Source organism: Balaenoptera acutorostrata, chromosome 8, assembly GCF_949987535.1.
Source record: "Balaenoptera acutorostrata chromosome 8, mBalAcu1.1, whole genome shotgun sequence".
Lineage (NCBI taxonomy): Eukaryota > Metazoa > Chordata > Mammalia > Artiodactyla > Balaenopteridae > Balaenoptera > Balaenoptera acutorostrata.
The window spans coordinates 48779099-48800104 of record NC_080071.1 but is presented as its reverse complement, the minus strand read 5'-3'; the positions used below and the strand labels follow the sequence as shown (position 1 = coordinate 48800104).

The 21006-nt window shown below is 36.4% G+C and overlaps 1 protein-coding gene across 1 annotated transcript in view; it reads left to right on the top strand.

The window, feature by feature from the left end:
• COL5A2 (collagen type V alpha 2 chain) overlaps positions 1 to 21006 on the top strand; it is a 143483-nt gene that overhangs the window by 77028 nt on the left and 45449 nt on the right. The window contains exons 5-16 of the mRNA XM_007196137.3: positions 62 to 94; positions 2034 to 2087; positions 7429 to 7539; positions 8884 to 8961; positions 10984 to 11028; positions 12028 to 12081; positions 12499 to 12552; positions 13715 to 13768; positions 16682 to 16735; positions 17716 to 17769; positions 18683 to 18727; positions 19116 to 19169. Of these exons, the coding sequence (XP_007196199.2) occupies positions 62 to 94; positions 2034 to 2087; positions 7429 to 7539; positions 8884 to 8961; positions 10984 to 11028; positions 12028 to 12081; positions 12499 to 12552; positions 13715 to 13768; positions 16682 to 16735; positions 17716 to 17769; positions 18683 to 18727; positions 19116 to 19169 (690 nt within the window). The remainder of the gene's footprint in view (positions 1 to 61; positions 95 to 2033; positions 2088 to 7428; positions 7540 to 8883; positions 8962 to 10983; positions 11029 to 12027; positions 12082 to 12498; positions 12553 to 13714; positions 13769 to 16681; positions 16736 to 17715; positions 17770 to 18682; positions 18728 to 19115; positions 19170 to 21006) is intronic.

The window sequence follows — 21006 nt, the reverse complement described above, 5'->3', positions numbered from 1 at the left end:
TTAAGTTTTCGAAAACTCCTTAGAAACTTTTTCTTTACATATTATCTTGTTTATCATTTAGGTAACAGGCATACGTGGACGTCCAGGACCCTCAGTAAGTAGTTTCCTCCAATATTCATGGTACTGTTAAGTTCTTTGAGATACTGAATCTTTATGGATATTATATCTATGAAAAGACAATAGACTATAAAATAATGATGCTTGATTTCTTGAAACATTTTGTTTTGAAACATCCTCAAGTTTAAGAATTCCTTTGCAGCAGTGAATGATATTGATGAACCCTAATTAGGTTAACTGTACTCATTGAAATTAGGGCATATTAGTCTGTTGTTTGACAATGATTAAGGGTAGACTCCTTTTATCTGTTTAGTGAAACAAACTGTTAATTTCATCTGTTACTATAAAATTAAATCACATATTGCATTAGAGTTTGAGAAATTATGCATCAGATAGTATATTTCTGGTTTAGCGTAAAGGACTATTGATTTCAGGTTTGGATTAGTGGTAGCATTCACAGGTAACCAGATGGATAAGACACACACACACACACACACACACACACACACAATTCTTGTAAATTTTAAAACACATTAAATTAACATAAGTAAAATACTGATACGCTTTAACAGACCTGCTATAGTCCTTCTGAAGCTTTTGCTTTTAAACAATACTGTATGTTGACTTGAGTAAATGAACAGTCTAACTTTTATAACTCGACTGAAACTTTTTTTTTTAATATTTATTTAATTTTATTTATTTATTTATTGATGGCTGTGTTGGGTCTTCGTTTCTGTACGAGGGCTTTCTCTCTAGTTGCGGCAAGTGGGGGCCACTCTTCATCGCGGTGCGCGGGCCTCTCACTATCGTGGCCTCTCTTGTTGTGGAGCACAGGCTCCAGACGCGCAGGCTCAGCAATTGTGGCTCACGGGCCTAGTTTCTCCGTGCCATGTGGGATCTTCCCAGACCAGGGCTCGAACCCGTGTCCCCCGCATTGGCAGGCAGACTCTCAACCACTGCGCCACCAGGGAAGCCCGATTGAAACTCTTCTGAAGAGAAATAAATTCTCCTGGCAACTGCCATTTTCTGGAAAAAAAAAGGTTAAGATATCAGCACAAAATGCCACTTTTGAAATATAATAATTTGTTATTTAAAAAAATATATATTTATTTATTTGGCTGCATCGGGTCTTAGCTGTGGCATGTGGGATCCTTCATTGCAGCATGCAGGCTCTTTATTGCGGTGCGTGGGCTTCTCTCTAGTTGTGGCGTGCGGGCTCTCTAGTTGTGGCTCACGGGCTCTAGAGCACGCGGGCTTAGTTGCCCCGCTGTATGTGTGATCTTAGTTCTCCGACCCCCTGCACTGGAAGGCGGATTCTTAACCACTGGACCACCAGGAAAGTCCCAATCATTTGTTATTTTAATGGAGAAATAACTGCAATTACCATTTGGAAAATTCTCAGTGGATTTTAAATATACGATGGAGATGATGCAATATTCTAAATCAAGTTAAAAAAAAAAGATACTAGATACTTGAAGGCACACAAATTAACAGTAGAATAAGAGGCCTTTCTTTCCACTGCTTTCATCAGCAACTTGAATAGTGATGAACAGTTTGGGATATCATGTACCAATATGAACTCATACATCCGTCAGAAAATTGGAAATCTGGAGTTTGTACGATTTTGTAGTTCTCAAATCTGAATCGTCAGTTTTTGTGTCTGAGACAAGACAGCAAAAAAACAGTCCTTACAAATTTACAGTTATTGTTCAAACTAATATATACAGCTCATTGGGCACCACGTTTTTACACTTCTTTTCAAGTCTTTAAGCTTCAGTGCTAAAAAAAAACAGCCTTTCTATGCACACAGAGCTTTTATATGCACATGGGTTTATTTTCTGTAGTCTTCAACTGAATTAAATTTTTAAAAAGTGTGATATTTCTGTTTTCCAATTTTCTTATATCGGTAAACCTTTAAAACAAAAATGTCTGAAGTATATGTGTTTTGCAGGCATAACCACTGTTTTCTGTTTTAGGGACCTCCAGGGTCACAGGGACCAAGAGGAGAGAGAGGCCCAAAAGGAAAACCTGTAAGTTGGCAGTGGAGTTCCCTTTTTTGCGAATTGTGCTGTGTACCGCATAAGCCCGTCTACACCAAGCTCCCTGGATGCAGCAAAGAGCCAGTGACACCGTTCCTTTCTCACTTCTATTAAACGTGACATAGAATTCAGGTCATGAGGTAATTGCGTATCGATCCTGATTCAGAGGAAAGCATCACATGCTAATAATTACCTAACATCTTCTTAGATAACACAGATGATATTTATTTGTCCTTTAGGGGGTCAAATTAAGATAAAGTAGAATCTAAGGAAACATAATGAGTACCTCATGTTGTTTTCAGAAGTTGTAAATCATGAGTAAACAATGCCAAGAATGCATTGTTGAGATAAAACACCCAAGTTCTGTGATCTGTGGTTGCTGCAGGAATATCCAAATAGGATAAAGGAACAAGAAATTATTAGAGGACAAAATTTTCTTTCAAGTGGTTGTATAATGAATTTATTTCCCAAGTAACACTGCCTTTTTCACTGAGCAGCTGCTGCGGAGCTATCAAAGGAGTGATTTTAAACATCAACAAATTCATTACCAAAGGGAACATCTTTAAATTTAAATAATCAACTCTATATTCTTGAGATAAGACATGAGGTTATTATGTAATATGTGCCAAATGTTTTCTCTTATTACCAAGTCCTACTATAGCAATTCTTTTGCTTTTTTTATATCTCACCCTCAAAAACTTATGTCCTTTATGTACTAAATACCTAGACGAATTTGTGTATTGCTGTCATTATCCGTGTTACAATCAGAAAAATTTCTGCTGCTTAATTTTCTAATGATATCTACTAAAATTTAACTCTCTATGGATTTTTTTTTTTTAGCTTTGTTCTCATAGAATTTTTTTTTAATTAATTAATTTATTTATTTTTGGCTGTGTTGGGTCTTCGTTTCTGTGCGAGGGCTTTCTCCAGTTGCGGAGAGCAGGGGCCACTCTTCATCGCGGTGCGCGGGCCTCACACTATCGCGGCCTCTTTTGTTGCGGAGCACAGGCTCCAGACGCGCAGGCTCAGTAGTTGTGGCTCACGGGCCCAGTTGCTCCGCGGCATGTGGGATCTTCCCAGACCAGGGCTCGAACCCGTGTCCCCTGCATTAGCAGGCAGATTCTCAACCACTGCGCCACCAGGGAAGCCCCCCTCTCTATGGATTTTTAACCTTCCAAAGATGTATTTATCCATATCTAAATGGGAAAAATAGATGAGCAAGGAAGGAACAAACAACCTTAAATATACAAATAAGGAAAAAACATATTTTAGATCATGTCGCTAGGAACTCTTGCCACTGGTTTCATCTTTGATACTGTTTTTTGCTTCTACACATTTCACCAAGTATAGGGTGATGCCAGTACTGTTTCCAAACCGCAGCTAGAGTTATGGAAGGTATTTGCAGGTATGCAGGTAAATGACAGTGGCCCCAAGGAAGGAGTTCATAGCCATGTAGGTGGGCAGCAAAGCTGTGTCCGGATTCCCTTATGGCCCATTCTTCATTGCTGTTCTGCTGAGCTACCTCACCAGCGTTGGTAGCTTAAATGCTGTTGGTAGGTCTTCAGATGTCTGTCCAGGGTCTAGGATGACAGAGACAGGTGGAAGATGACTTCAGTTGGGTGGAGGGTGGGTGGTCATGCAGAAAACACTGTGTATCAATGTACTTGTGCCCAGAATAATTGATAAAACTGAGTCCTAAGTCTACGTAGAAGTTGCTGTGGAAATAGTTGTTGGAATTCCAGAATTTCTGTCAGGATTCAGTGAATCTACTCCTCACTTTTACTCTTCTCTTCTCGACTTAGTGCATTATAGGCTCCATTTCCTATCTTGGTTAAGTCTGAGACAATCAGTGTGAATTGTGTGTGTGTGTGAAAAACTGTGAGGAGTCGTTATTTACCTGGAATCAAGCAGGACAGTCCTGGCAGATACCCAAGTAGGAAATCTGTTCCTCTCTTAATCCTAGCAAGCAGTGGTGTGATGGTAAATGTTTAATGACTGACTTATTTTTTAAAAAAAGAAAAAGGTTCTGAAGAACCTAGGGGCAAGACAGGAATAAAGATGCAGATGTAGAGAATGGACTTGAGGACACAGGGAGGGGGAAGGGTAAGCTGGGACAAAGTGAGAGAGTGGCATGGACTTATATATACTACCAAATGTAAAATAGCTAGCTAGTGGGAAGCAGCCACATAGCACAGGGAGATCAGCTTGGTGCTTTGTGACCACCTAGAGGGGTGGGATAGGGAGGGTGGGAGGGAGATGCAAGAGGGAGGAGATATGGGGATATATGTATATGTATGGCTGATTCACTTTGTTATAAAGCAGAAACTAACACACCATTGTAGAGCAATTTTACTCCAATAAAGGTGTTTAAAAAAAAAGAATATGCCTGTAGCTTCTGCTGATTTCCCTGGTGTAAATACTCCCACCAGGGCTGTTTTCAAGATACTGGCATGATGTCATAAGATACCTACAGGTAGAATGTTTTGCCTCAGGTCCCAAGACTTGCAGGAGACGCTTACCTGGACAAAAGCTGTGGCTGACACAATATAGGCTGGTACTGCAGTCATAAATACCATTTTTCTCCCCTTACTTCATTACCATCAAACACTACAAAAGCTCGTGAATCAGAACACAGTTTCTCAATCTTAACACCACTGATGTTTGGGGCCAGATCATTCCTTATGCATTGTAGGATGTTTGGCAGCATTCCTGATTTCTACCCACTAGATGCTAGTAGAAACACCTGCCCCCCCCCATACAATTGGAACAAATAAAAACGTCTCTTGGTGTTGCCAATTGTCCCCTGGCAGTGGGGAGTGGGGGAGGGGAGAAAATTGCTTAAGATTGAGAACTACTTATATAGAGATACTCTCTTGAAGCCCTCATTACTAGCCAATGATCATGACTGTCTCTCATCACATATCCTTAGTTTTAAGTGTATTGTCCTGGTAAATTCATAGTGACAAACCAGCAACCTGTCAGGAGGTGGACAGTCAATGGTGTGATGAGTTCTAATTGCACGAGACGCAACCTCTATAGGTCTCTTCCCTCATCTGTAAAATGGGGACTATACCAGTTATTACCAACTCTAACATTTCATAGTGTGTGTGTGTGTGTGTGTGTGTGATATTACTAACCATCAGTGAATAAAGTTCTTTACAATTTGGGGTCATTATTATTCCTTTCTATTTGTGAATGTTTAAATGTTGCCACCTAGTGGCAATGTACAAGTACTTTTTATTGTGGATTGCTGCCTGAGATAGTGGAGTATCCTGGGGGATGGGAAGGAATGACTATAGACAGAATACTTACCTTAATATAAAACTTATGTGATTCAGCACACTTGGAAATATGAAAATATATATTTTAATGTATTCTAAAGTTATAATTTTTGTTTTAAATATTTACCAGCAAAATATCATGTATTATAATATTTTTTCTTATTTTCACTTATAATCTTGCTTATTATGTTCACTTAATTTTGGATAATTTTCACAAGTTTTTATTAATTTTAATCTCAATTTGTATAAAAGTAAATCATGTAGGCTATTTAGAGGAGATACCATGGAGGCACAGAATGCATCATGAAGTCAATGAAAAAGTGAACTGTCTTCAGAGCAGACTTTGAAACATGATTTTTAATCACAGAGAGCTGGGGAAAGGACACAAGTTTTTGAGGATTAATATTGCCCAAATCTCTCTCTACTTGCACTGGAACTAAATGTAGTTTTTGGTTTTGCTTTGGAAATCTCTTTCGGAGCAGAGAGAATGTTTTATCTCATTTTTTGTATTAACCAAACCTGGTTATCAATTAACAATTTCACATTTTAAAAATACATTAAGAGTTTTCCACATGTAGTAGTCTGAGTAGGTCAGACTACTATGTTTTCTATGCCACCACTGACAATATACACTTCCAGCTCATGGTGTCACATTCATATGATCCAGAAGTCCTAGATAGCAATGAAAAATTAGCCTCCATTATGTAAAATGAAAAAAGAGTACAGTGACTGGTTAGTGGTTTAGGAGTCAGAAGGGGTTTGATTTTTAAAGGATGAGAATAACTTTCTGAGAAATTAGTTTTCAAAATGTGAGTTTTCTCAGGCTAAGCTATCTACTTCTATTTGAACACATAAATTTGCTTAATTATTCCACTACTCCAGGAAGTAAACATGTCAAACATGAGTGTTTGAATATATTAAAATATATTAATTAAATTTCTGTATAGTTGTTATGCCACCCTCCCCCAAACCATCATATGCAAACTGCCCCCTCTGCCCCCTCTGCTTGTCCTGCGTTTATTCCCTCTGCTGTACCAGCTCATATTTGCTTACTGTGGGCTAGAAGATATCCTCATGCTTAGGCATGAGAAGATTCTTTTACTATTAAACTCTAACTCACTTACCGTATTTTTCTTGATCCCTGCTTCTAACTAGTAAAAGTGTATTGAGTTTTTTCATCCTTCCTTTCCTTTCTTTGGTCCTGTTAAGAATCTCTAGGGTTAAAAAGCCATAAAATAGTTAACAAGGCTTGTGGGCATGATGAGGTCTGGGGACGGGGCATTTCCAGAACTGAGGATGTAGCTGTCCCCCAACCTGCCTTCAGAATGTGGGCTAGGAGGAGGGTGGAATTCAGCAGCTGCAACTCACTGCGCACTGCCCTGAGAAGTAGACTTGGCTGAGTCCCCGTGCCTTTCCCTCTACTTCTCATTGGTCTGGACTACCTTTGGGAGTAGTTGGGAAAATAAAGTGTGCCAGACTTCAAGTACTAGAGTAAAGAGGATTGAAATGTGAAAATGTAATAAGCATATACTGCGTGTCTACTATGAGCCAGGAACTATGTGAAGCATTAAAAAATTAGAAAGATGAGAAAAACCACAAACCCCAATCAAGGATCCATCACATTCTTTTTTTAAGTGGGGAGAAGTTAAGCAAGAACATACACAGTTAATTTAATCTAAGACAGACAAGTGAATTTAGAAATCGTTGATTAGATACCCTGAACAGCAAAACTCAACCAAATAAGGAAGCTTATACTAGAATACTGATGAACTGAGTACACTCTTATAATTATTTCAAGAAGGCTCATTACTGGGGATTTAACACATCAAGAGTAAAATTCTTACCCAGAAGGTACCGTGTCCCGATGGTAGAGGCTGACCAGGGCTGAAATCCACAGTGTTGGAATAGCTGATGAAATTACTGTAGGTGGCTGGATTGCTATTTTTTTAAAAATAATGAACACTTTATCTCCATCAAGAAGTCTGCTTTTTGCTTTCTACTAAGTACATATTTGGCAATAGGTTCTAATTTCTACTGGCTTATTTTTCCAGGGTCCTCGTGGTCCTCAGGGAATCGATGGAGAACCAGGTGTTCCTGGTCAACCGGGTGCCCCAGGACCTCCTGGACATCCATCTCACCCAGGACCCGATGGCCTGAGCAGGGTGAGATGTGTGCATTGTTCAATATCATCTTTAGATAAAATGTTAAGTTTTTGATTTATTGTTATGATTTTAAATTGTGTTAATTCAGATGTTGACCCTTGACTGCAAGAGAAGCTTAAGTGAACACAATACTGCTATGAATAACAATAAAACTAGGAAATCCACAGGGAATTGTTGGAAAATTCAAAGTAGCACTTTTTAAAAGTGCTGCTTCAAATTATTTGTGTTTCTCAATGTCAGTTCTGGTCATTGGAATTGTGTACTTTCTGTTGATTCTGAAGGACCACTAATATTGTTCCCACTATGAATTGATAAGAGAAATATGTCCTTGTCCTTTGTTCTCTAGGCTCAGAATGCTCAAAATCTGTGTCATGTCCTCTACACCAAGGGAGGATGACACATCCAGGATGATGTATATGAAAGAGCCACTGAGTTGACACTAAAAATGCTACCTGGTTATTTCCTGAATATCAGTTTCCTGCCGGAAGTAAAATAAAACAAAGTGTCTTTGTATACCTGACTCTTTGAATTCTTAGTGGCAGAGACGGGATTTATGAGTAGATTGCATAGCACAACAATGGAACTTATGGAACCCTGAAATATGATTTTTCTTTTACAACAATTTTTACATTTGATTTTAAACACATTGTAGAAGGAATTGCCAGTTTATTTTTAAAACATTACGCACATTCTTTTCCCACTAAAATCTGGAAATTAATAGAACTCCTGGAATGAGTATGGGCAGTTTTGGTCAATTGGGTTACCAGAGATTTTTAGATATGAAAGAGAGTAGGTAAAACTGTTGCCAATTTTGGAACATTCAGGGACTCATTAAAAGGATTGTAAAATTGTAATCAACTTATATAAATACAGTTTAAAGTTGGCCACAAACAAAGAATACCATATAAGTAAAATATTCTGAAATGGAATCTGGAATCTTTAGGACAAATGTTTTAAAGGCACTTTTAGGTTTTGTTCAGATGCTTGGCATGCTCTAACCATGGGAGGAAATCAGATAAAGAGATTTGAACCTGAAGTCGATTAGACTGGCTAAATACTTATCAGAATGATCCATGCTTTTATCAAGTATCAGACATTTGGCCCATTGCAGTAGTTATTCTGGAGCAACATAGTAATAAAATACCCCGAGGAAGATTGTTCAATCGAAAACACATACAATGAAAACAGCTTGAACCTTTTTCCTTGCTTTAAATCAAAAGTTTAAAATGATTCTCAGAAGAGCCATTCTTTAAGAATCCCAGAGAATGTACACTTCTCAGTTTAAAAAGTATGTTGATATATGTCTTTTACTGTGGAAATAATGTCAACACATTGCTTTTACAGCCGTTTTCAGCTCAGATGGCTGGGTTGGATGAAAAGTCTGGACTCGGGAGTCAAGTAGGACTGATGCCTGGCTCTGTGGTAAGTTCAGATTTTACTGATAATCAAAGTACTTTGGAAAAACCATTGTGCAGAGAGGTTTGAGTCGGCTAGTTAAGAAGTGATGTGTGTCTTCTTAAAACATATCCATCCATCCATTCATTCAATTTATTTATCAAACCCTGGTGTGTACCAGTTAAAAGCCCAATGGTTTTACATTCATAACTGTGCAAAATATGTGTCTACATTAATAAAGGGCTGTCTGTATTTTTCACTTACTATTTGAAGAAAATAAAGAATTTTAAAACATATAACCACCACCACCTCAACAAAAACTGTACTTTTTAAAAATTAAAAAAAACTTTTATGGTATTGTTAGAAAGTTATTTGACAAAATTTTGAAATGAGAAGTTTTACCACTTTAAGTTTTTATTATTTCCTATTTATCTTAATACTCTCTGGTTGCCTTATGCCAACAACTCTAAAATTTATGCACTGGGCCATCCCCATTCTCTTTTGAATTTCTTCAGCAGCTAGAAAGATTCCTATTTTCTCTGGGTAAGTATTTTAACCTGGGTATTTGGAGCAGTGCAATTTCATTGAATGAATTAACACTTTTCAAAGCAACTTCTCCATGCTTTTTTGCTCATAACATAATTCAAAGGCATCCCAGATTAATGACATTTCAGACAATGTAAAGTCAGACTGCATAAACACCCCTTCTACCCATCCTTAAGGCCAGCAAGTAACTTAAACATTGTTTGTATATATTTTAAGTCACTTAAACATTGTTTGTTTATATAAATTCTAAGTCAGTAGCAGTATGGTTTTATTCAGTGATTAACTTGGGATATTTTTCTAAAATATATGAGTTTTTAACAGTTTGAAGTTGAAATTACATATGTGTTTTTTTTTAAATGAAGCTTTTATTTTCTTACTAGCTAAATATCTGATCAATCCAAAACAAAAATTGAAGTTTTTGCCATAAGAACAAACTAGATTTTCATTTAATTGCTTTCACCTTTTAAAGTGTGACATTTAAAAAAATTACATAGACATTTATTAATAATTTTTAAAATTGCATTTTCCTTTTCTTCCTTTGGTTAAGCCTCAGTGTAATCATTTCATGGTTAAATGGGGAAAGCCTGTGTGGATACTTTAAGTGTATGTTGTGAAAGAAAGAAATAACCCAAAAAACTTAGTGCCCCAGATTGTTTTAACTTACATTAAAAATAATCTAGTCATTACTATTGATAGTTTCATAAGCCTTTAATTCAACTTGCTCATTTTCAGTTATAAGAGTTAGCTGCTGTGAAGCTGAAGAATTAAATAGACAGTTTGATAACGACTTTATGCTTGCCAAAGCATATCGTTTTTCTTTGTTGGATGTTCTGCTTTAATAGAACCACCCCTTAAGCAATTCAAGTGTTCTTGTCCCAAAGACATTGGGTGTGTATAGGCACATTCTTTATTTCTTTGTATGACACTGAGGGTGTGTGTAAAATCATCCCAAATGTTGCCCAAGCTTTAATCTTTTTGAATTTAGCTGTATTCCAGGTAAGTACAGAAGGACAACGTCATCACCTTTTCACTGTCAGAGCTTTACTTTTCCAGATTCTAAAGCTGATTCAACATTTTTTTTTTTTAAAGGATCACCTTATAGACGTCCTGTTTCTAGTTTTTTTTGTTTTTGTTTTTTTTTTTTAATTAATTAATTTATTTTTAGCTGTGTTGGGTCTTTGTTTCTGTGCGAGGGCTTTCTCTAGTTGCGGCGAGCGGGGGCCACTCTTCATTGCGGTGCACGGGCCTCTCACTATCGCGGCCTCTCTTGTTGTGGAGCACAGGCTCCAGACACGCAGGTTCAGTAGTTGTGGCTCACGGGCCCAGTTGCTCCGCGGCATGTGGGATCCTCCCAGACCAGGGCTCGAACCCGTGTCCCCTGCACTGGCAGGCAGATTCTCAACCACTGCGCCACCAGGGAAGCCCCACTGATTCAACATTTTTGAAACTTTTCAACTAATTGTCATGAACACTATGCAACTTTTCTTCTCATTTGTTTCTAAGGGTCCTGTTGGCCCAAGGGGACCTCAAGGTTTACAAGGACAGCAGGTAAGTCTTTTTATAATTAAATTATATACTGTAGCAATAAAAGAAAAATTTATAAATAAGGTCTCTGTGACATGACTGCTTTTGGTTGACCTTTGAATTGCATATTTTAATGCTCACTGAATGGGATGTATTCAGTTAATTTTCACTCACAGAAATATATGCAGTATGTTTTTCATAGATTCTTCATGATGTTAAAGTTTTATTATCTGGTTTCATTATGTTACTGATCTCCAATACAAAGAATTTTTATGTGCCTGTGCTTCTGAAATAACACATCATTATCTCATGTCATGGTGAAAATTCTCATAATTAGTTATGTGCCAACTCTGGAGCTCTGAAATCAGATCATAGGACATCACCATGTGGTATTATTAAAAATAACAGTGAAGATGATCACTCCATCGAACCTTTAAAAAGAATATAATACTGTACTTTCTTTCTATAGCCTATCAAATACCAATAAAATAGTGATGTAGAGCTATTTTAATGTTTGTAGCAATTTGACAGGCAGTAGTAAATGATTTTTTCAAAAGAGAGAAAGGAAAGAATTCTTAGCTCAATCAAAGATACCGTATTTTCATTATCATGTTGTGGACTTTTACTTCAAGCTATTATATATTATTGCCATTGTGAATGGCAACTGTAGTTGATGAAGAAGAAGAAGGAGAAGAGGGAGATAACTACCATTATTGAACACTCACTCTGTGCCAGCACTATTCTAGGTTCTTAACATGCATTAGTTATCTGAAGAGCTATAGCAGCCTAATGAAGTAGGCACCATATTATTCTCATTTCACAGATTAGGAATTGAGGTATAGAGAGATTAAGTAACTCACTCAAAGTCACACAGGTGGAGAGTGGTAGAGCCAGCATTTTGAGCAATTGCATTATACTGCAGAGAGTGTAGGATTTAGTATTATGTTTTTCTTTGGTTTGTTTATATAACTTACATATTATACATAAATTATATATAGATATATAATTTATTTTCAATTTTAGGGCGGTACTGGCCCTACAGGACCTCCTGGTGAGCCTGGTGACCCTGGACCAATGGTAAATGTCAAGTAAGCATGTAGACCCAGTTAAATATGGGTCCACCATTACAATGATGTCATGAGTTATTTATATTACCAGCTCTTTCCTAATGTGACAAGAAATTCCAGTCCAGTTCAGGAGCCGCCTGTTATGGACTGTGCTTAAGCTCTACGTTTCTTTTGGCAGAGTATTTAAATTCAGAGGCTTTGAATGTGGTCAGCAGAAAGTGCTAAGATACTTGCATTTGTGAACTTTTTTCCTGTTGAGCACATAATCTGACAGATACAACATAAAATTCAGAATATTAATAAAGTTATTTTCTATGATAATTTTCATTTATTGCAGCCATATTTTGGATTATATCATTGATGGGTATGGGTAAATATAGGTAAATATTCTTTTTTTCCCTTTTGTGTTGTTTCATTTTGTTATTAGGGTCCACTTGGCACACGTGGACCAGAGGGCCCTCCTGGAAAACCTGGTGAAGATGTAAGCTACCTTTCTTCATTTTGCTTTGAAATTTTGAAAGAGGCTAAGAAGGAGCTACAGTGTTAACATGAATGTTATTCATTGGTTCCCATTTCATTTCCTCCATTTCTGTCATTAAAGTCACTAAAAACTGGAGAAGTCAGAATGGAATTTTACAAAATTTAAAAGTGCTCTTAATTTTGATGGTATTATATTATTAGGTACTGTATCCTTGCCTGCATTCTTCAGGTTTTCCATTATGATTTCTCCATGAGATACTAGAATTGTTACAATAGCAACAACCTTTGGTAGTAGAGCTTTTGAAGTGATCTTAAGGAAAAATACATTGCTTTGATCCCGAAACATCATTGTGAGGCCCTCATTAAATGGATTTTTTAAAAAGTGTTAGTAAAATAGTGTCAATATTGCTCTCCAGTGCTCAAAATGCTTCATTTTGAGCACTGAAGAAATTTTGAGCATTTGAAGAAATGCTTCATTTCTTTAATTGAATTTTTAATTAAAGTTATGGCTAAACTTCAGATTTTAACATTAAGAACATGTGATCAAAGAACAAAGAACACCCTGTTCTTTGATCAAAGATCAAAGAACAGGATGTAACAACAGATTTGCTTTTCTGGATTCTTTTGTTAGTTGTACCAAAGTTGAGGATAAAATTATGGGTAAACCATCAACGTCTGTGTGACATTAAACCAAGAAAATATTTTCTCTTTGTGTATCATGAGATCTGTTTAAGTGGATTACAATGAATTTGGCCATAAAGAAAATATCTCTGGTAGTTCTTAAATTTTTTTTCATCACAAGAAAGAAATGACACATATCATTGTAAGAAGCACTATTTATTTAATTCAGTGCTACATGTTGATATAGAATTTCATAGCATGTGTGTGTGTGTAAATTTTGATGTTCATAAAATGGTGAGCTAGGTGAGACCAGTATAATTTATATTTATTTCTTCTTCTGATAAATGAGTGAAATCTCCACAAACTGTCTTGCTCTAATGGATTGCCATCAGGAATAGAGCTGTGTTCTTACACTGCTTAGAGCATTGGGCGTAAGCTTTCTAAGTAAGACTTTTTATCTGCAATTGATTTGTCATTTAGTCTCAGGAGAGAACATTTTAATTCCTCTTTGCTTCCCTCTACTTTGCTTTTTTTCCATAAAGGGTGAGCCTGGTAGAAATGGAAAAGCTGGTGAAGTAGGATTTGCAGGATCTCCGGTAAGTTTATACTGATCAATACAACAATGTAAAGACAAACTTCAAAAAATAAAGAACATTTAAAATTAACTCGCAATTCATTGCCTGCGCATGCATTAGGCACTGTCACCAAGATATGTTCTCTTCTGTCATTCTGAAACAGGACGGTTTGCCAGGGTGATAGCTAATTCCAATTGCCTGCTTTGCATTGGCACCATATGAATGACCCTCCTAGAGCTAGAAAATTATATCATAACCTAACATGGATTCTTTCCAAAATGAGTATCAAATTTTCATTTAAGTCACCAGCTTGATTTACTTAAATTTCACAACATATCAATCCCATTTATCTTTTAAAGATATTTTTAGTATTTTTAATTTTGTATTATTCATATGTTGAAAACAACTGCTTTAAAGAGTTTATTGATTTGTTTTTTATATCCTAGAACAATAAATTGTGGACAAGATTCCTGTTTGGCTGCTTTCCCAAACCCTGTTGTTGACTGAAATTCTTGATTGATGTCCTGGCCCCTAAAATCTTATGACAAGGTGTACTGATCACCAGCTCTGCTAATACAGCTATTTTCTTCCCGCTTGGCTTACTACAGGGAGAAGTCCCTGGCAACTGGTTCCACCAGAATTCGAGACCTGGGCCACTTGGCCACACTCTGACCCCACCTTTCTTTCTTCACTCATATTACTTTGATAGGCCCTCCCCTAGGATGCACTACACAGGCAATGGGGAAAATTAGAAAATGATAAGCAAGCAAAAATGTTCTAACATTCCTGCTCTTAAACTTTTTCCTTGTCCAAAATCCCCTAAACTGATTTGGCCTCCTACTTATTATATTTCCGATAATATCCTAATGTTTCTGCCACCCAATACATCCAACAATACTGAATTATTCTCCCTTTACTTCCTGAAAATTGATGAGGTTCAATGCTAGGATTTTTTTAAACAAATAAATGCTGATCTTTTAAGGGAATTTACAGCGCTGTAAGGATTATTTCGTTTCAAACACAAAACCAGTTCCCCAGTTCCCCGCTCTCTCTTTCCTTTCCTCCCCCATCAGCCTGAAAAGTCCATGCAGACAAAGACATGTGGTTTAGTCATTAGCACGGATGTCCACGTGAGCCAATCCAGGCTTGAACCTCCTGCCCTGCTACACTCTTGCACCTATTCACAGCGTAGGCCCTCCACGGGGAGGAAACGTGCCCTGCCAACATGTCACAGATGCACTCTGTGAGTGCAATGCAACGATGTGTGATTGGGGTGTGATGACAGTCTTGGGTCAGCAGAATGAGAAAAATTTTATGAGCGCTAGTACATCTGGTTTATTTTCTTGTTATATTAAAGATATGTAATCATATGAGAATTCCCTTGCAGACCACAAAAACTCAAAAGTTAACTAATTATTTGAAATAACATAGCTCAGAAATTCCCCTATAGGTTTAGATGGATGTATACTGAGTTTCTGCTCAGGATGGAGGGGAGATGAATCTCAGTAAAGGGGAGCATTCCAGTGGAAAAACTTAAAGGGAGTTTTTGAAGTGAACGAATTCATAAGTCAGGCTGTGTAAACAGAAGAATTAGTGGAACTTTATTTGTTCAGAGAGCATGGTTTGACGTGCCCTTACTATGATAACCCCCTAGAAAACACTACAGAAACATTTTCCCTGGAAGAGGTCGCAGAGGAATTATTGCTTTGCTTTTATCATACAAATTTCATTTATTGAGTTATTTATTCATTCAGTTAACTTTAAGTTAAGTCTATGATAATACAGAACAGAAGGATTTTGCTTGTTAGATTGTGCTAGTACAAGAGAAGTTCCTTAAGAAAGATTTAGGAAAACCACCATGAATGTCAAGAAGATGAAAAAGATGATGAATGTTAAACCATTTCTTCATTCAGTTGTTTATTCAATGCTTATTCTTGAATGCCCACTACTAAGGCATAAGGCTAAGTGCCAGGGATATGCAGATTAATAATAATAATTGATAATATTTGATAGCATCAGTCTGTGCTATCAAGGTGCTCAGTCTACTGGTGGCAGTATTAATAGCATTCAGTTCAAAACCTAATTAATGTAGTCAACCAGAATAAGTGAATAATTAAGTCACTGGGTCATTATCTATTTTAAGAGGGTATGAGTAAAAAGTTTCAAGCATCATTTCAAAATAGTCATGCCGTTTGGATTTTATTTAGTGTTTGATTTCTATTTTTTTTTTATTTGATATGCTTAGGTGAAGGATGCATAGAATTAACAGAAATGAAGAAACTGAGTCAAGGAACCAACCCATTCTCTTCGTATTTCTTGACTTTCTTTTCTGTTGGATATTTCATTTTCTCAGTTTTTTAAACAATCACAAATCCACAAGCTTCTTCTGAACATTTTATTTAAAAAAATTTCTGATCACATTTTAATATAATCTTTCTAATCATAATCTGCTGCTAATACTTAGAAGTTCAGAAAAAATAAATCATATTGGTTTGCTACACATACATTTATTCTTCTACCACAAATAAAACACAATATAAAGGCGGGAAAACATAGTTTTCCTTAAGTTCTTCGGATTTTTTTTCCTGTACCTTGAGCTACTTGATTCAGACACTGAGCAGGTTGACTCAGGTTTATTTTCTTGTTGTTTATTCTTTATTAATTATAATACAGTGATATAATTTGAAAATTTTAAAATGTCATCAAATCAATACCTGGCATTAATCCGTGTCTCTGTGTAAGACATGTTTCCATTTGCCTTGCTAATTTTTGATCACCTAGATGTATTTTGACAGGTAAAAATATACTTCTCCTTTTTTTCCTTAGGTTTGTTAGTGAAAAACTATGTACCAGATATTTTTTGGAAAAAAAAGTGTATTATGCAGTTAATGACTCTGAAATGCCTTATCTGTTTTTTTTTTTTAACCTCAACAGGGAGCTCGAGGATTTCCTGGGGCTCCTGGTCTTCCAGGCCTGAAGGGTCACCGAGTAAGTTCAATCCTCTGTAATCCTTTTAGATACTGTGGCTTATAGAGTAGGGTCTGGGGAGCATTACCTTCAAAATCTTTACAATTCCATTTGTCAATTGCCCTTAACTGGCTGTGGTTGTAGTAGTCATCTGCAGTTACCAAAATCACAATGCTTTGTTTTACATTTCATTTGATTCTATAAACAAATGTATTTTGAGTTCTTACTATGTAATACTGCGAATACTATGAATACTGTGCTATAAAAGAAAAAACAGTGATAAATGAGAAATGTCCATGACTCTCAGCTTCAGGCTAATGAGATTCAGTTAAGAAAACAGGCAATTACTATATAGTGGAATAAACGACACAATACTAAAAAGTGCACTAGATCACAGGGGGTGCCTAGCCAACTCAGCCCAACTCAGACATGGAAGTCTATAGAATGCTTCTCTCTTTATAACTCAGGATAATTAATATGCAACTATTATGTTACATACATATATAGAAATTACATATCTATCTATCTATCTGAAAGCATGGTTGATATTCACTCAGTGTACATTGACTGGCCTCTGTTTTGAGTGGTTGAGCTTATAATTAGAATGCTTGCTCCTATACTAGTTATTAAATATTTTGAACATCACTCCTGGATATAAACCATATTTTATAACTATATAAATTCTATAATTATTTGTTTTCTCTAAGGCCACCATAGGTTTTTTATTTGTTGCTATAAAATAAATTTCTATGAAGTCACAAAAATTTGAAAGGTGAGAACATTGCACATTGAAAACGTTATTTAAAGAGGGAAACCCTACTTTAATTTTCTTTGAATAGACTTTCAAAGAAGGTTGAGAATTTGGAAACATTTTGAGTAACAACTGTAAATCTGAGATCTGTTTTCATAAAGTACTTTCTGTGAGCTTATTTTTGGTTCTTCTTTTACATTTCTGAGGCTCAAAAAAGCAATAAAATACAAATTTATATTTTTCTTCTCAGGGACACAAAGGTCTTGAAGGCCCTAAAGGTGAACTTGGAGCAATCGGTTCCAAGGTAATTGTATAGTATCTCAATACAACCCCACTATAGCATTTCTGTTCTGCTTCAAGTCTAAAATTTTTTTCAGGACCACCTTAAATAGTTCTGGAGGAAAGAGGAGTATAAAAAATGAATAGTTAAGTAGATAAATTTAATAGATAAATATAATCTTTCATGGATGAGTGGCAATAGATTTAGCAGGATACACAACATGACTTAATTTTGCCACCAAGAACAGCCACCATGGCACTGGGTTTCTACCAATGTAGGATGGCTGTTATCTTTATATAAAGATGCACTATGTATCCACCCTCTAAAACACATTTACTCTTTTTTCTTCTTTAAAAATATCTGAGAGGTTTAGATGGTTCATTAGTCCCATTATTTAGTACCTTTTTAATTCTAGGGCCTCTTGGCCATCATTTCTTTCCCAAATTTATTTATGCTTCTAGAGGGAAAGAGGACATTCAGGAAGTGCAGATGACTTTTTAGTAGAAAGTACGATGAAATACATATGTGAAAAAGCATTTGGCTTTAAATTTGTCATTTCTAAGCTTCCTATAAGAGATCTTAAAGGAATATTACAGTCAATTTTAGCTTTGTAAAATTTTACTTGACCTAAAGTATTATCAGACATAGACAAATAATTAGTTTTTAAATTCTAATTAATGTGGCTAGGTGTGATAGTTCTATCAATCTTGCTTAAATCCCCAGTTTTATTTTAGACTTATTTCTGTAGAAACTAAATTTCCATTGTATTTTGAGAAAAGGTGTTACAGGAGAATTTTGAGGTCCTTCATTGAAAGTATACCTTTCAAATGCTCACTTTGAAAAATAAACCTTTAAAATAACACACACATGGAACAGAATGATATGAATATCAATTGAAGGTTTCCCATATTGTAATATGATCTCATTTTTGCTTTAGGGTGAAGCTGGCCCTACTGGTCCAATGGGTGCCATGGGTCCAATGGTACGTATCAATTTAATTCTTTGCTTTTTTAGATAATACTAAGAGAATGTTTAAATGAAAAAAAAACAAAAGACCTAGAGCACATATGTTAGCCGGTGAAATAATCCTTTATTATCAGCTGAAAGGCAAGCACACTATAAGAATTGCCCCTTCAAATAGAAAAGGCTTCCTGCGTTACATTGTTTTTCTTATTTGTTGAATACCCTTATTCTTTTTCGGTACCCAGTGATCAAATCAGGATTATTGTAGATTTAGGCCATTAAAGCTAGGTTAAGTGAAATCTATTTAGGTCAATTATAATGGGTCTTGATTGATTTGAGTAGTGAAATCAAACTACCCTAGAAATTCAAGTAAGATGTTTCAAGAGATGTTTCTCTCTCATCTGCAGGGCCCAAGAGGAATGCCAGGAGAGAGAGGGAGACTTGGGCCACAGGGTGCTCCTGTAAGTATGTGTATTTCAACTCTCTCAAATGCTTTACTGAATATGCGTTTTAAATGAGAATGACATACTGGTTGCCTACTTTGTAATTTTTATACTTTTTATTTTGAAACAAATTTAAGTTTACAGAAAAGTTGTAAAAATAGAAGAGAGTTCCCATGTACCCTTGTACCCTATACCTACCTTCTGTTAAAGTTAACATCTTACATAACCAAAGTACATTTGTTGCCTCCTTATTTTAATACAGAATTTAAGAAATAATAAAAACATTTAGCAGCATGGAGAATCATAGACTTTGGAATAGTAATCACATTATAATAACAGGTAATATTTATCAAGCACTTATTATCTGCCAAGCATTCTTCTAAATATCTTTATCTCTTGTTCATCACAATCCTAAAAGGTAAGTACTATGAATAAACCCTTTTAAAGATTAGAGTCTCCTGGTCATCTTCTCTTGATTGATTTTAATTGTATAGATTGAGAAATTCTCTTGCTGTCTGTCCATCTACCTTGAACCTGGAGGGGAGCGTTATTTTGTTCATTCTCATCACAGCTCTCTGAAAGTCAGGCTATACTTGCTAATATTTCAAAAACTTGCAGTTCATTATATTTCACCCACTTTTCTTTTGACAATTAAGGACTGCCATCTGGCCTCTGTTATTTTGATATCCTATCATCCCCATTATAATTAAAATTCCCAGGTTTATAGCATCCCCTACTATTATCCCATAGAAGACAACCACCTTAGTGCTTCTCTATGGTACCAAAATCAGGGCCTTGATTCAGGAGAAGTGAGACCCTCTCACTAGGCCATTCTTAATCACTTACAGGCAGGGTCTCCTCTGGAAATGTAGAGAATATTGTAGAATATAGTCAGCTATTGCCTTATCCAGCCATACATATTATATCCAATCTACTGTGTTCACTTCTCTGTGCTTTATTCTACCATCTGCCCAGGCAGTTCCAGCATTTCTACTTCACTTAGTGTGTGCCATTGCTCTTTCCAAGTTTCTAAGAACTACTGTCCCTGTTAACAACATTTCCCAGGGTCTTTATCAGGGTGTTAAATATGTATTATGGGAGAGTGCTTCCAAATCATTAAAATTCTCCAGCTTTATATCCTGTCCCTCTTGATCCAGTACCTTCAGGACCTAATCCCATACATTCTTTCTTGGATTCTGCCTCTACATGATGTATAGGACTTATAGATTTTTTGGTGTATAGTCTCTTCACTCTTTTATCAGAAACAGCATTTCCTCAATGCAGTTATTCTGTGACTTGATGCTAGTTGTTGGTCTGGTGGCCAGGGGAGGAGCAGGTGGTGGTGGTGGTGGTGGTAGTGGCATATGTTGTCTGGTAAAGTAGAGGCCTTTGTTTCATCTTTAAGCAAGAGAGAAGTATAAGCTGTTAGTGGTGGGAAGGACCACTTCTGTAGGCCCAGAGGCTTCAGGGTATTAGAGATTTCAAAGTTCTTAAGATATCCCAATGCCAAATTTCAAGGTCCCATTCCCTCCAATCAAGGGCCCTGACCATGGCATAGCAGACTTTCCACATTTTAGAATTCAACCTTCTCAAGAGCACTTAAACCTTTATCATAAAGTCCTGGGCCTAATCTTCAACTTTTTCTTCCCTCTGGTTGTAGAAGATGACAATATTTTTAAATGCTGCTAAGAAGATTTATATTGATGATTAATTACCATCAGCCTTTCAGCATCTTTCTCCAATGGATTCACTCGACAAGACCCATGCAGTTCCATTAACTTTGTAATTGTTACATCCCCTAAACCTTCTCAAATGCCTGAGCTATTGCACCCATAGCCCATTCCCTTACACTTGT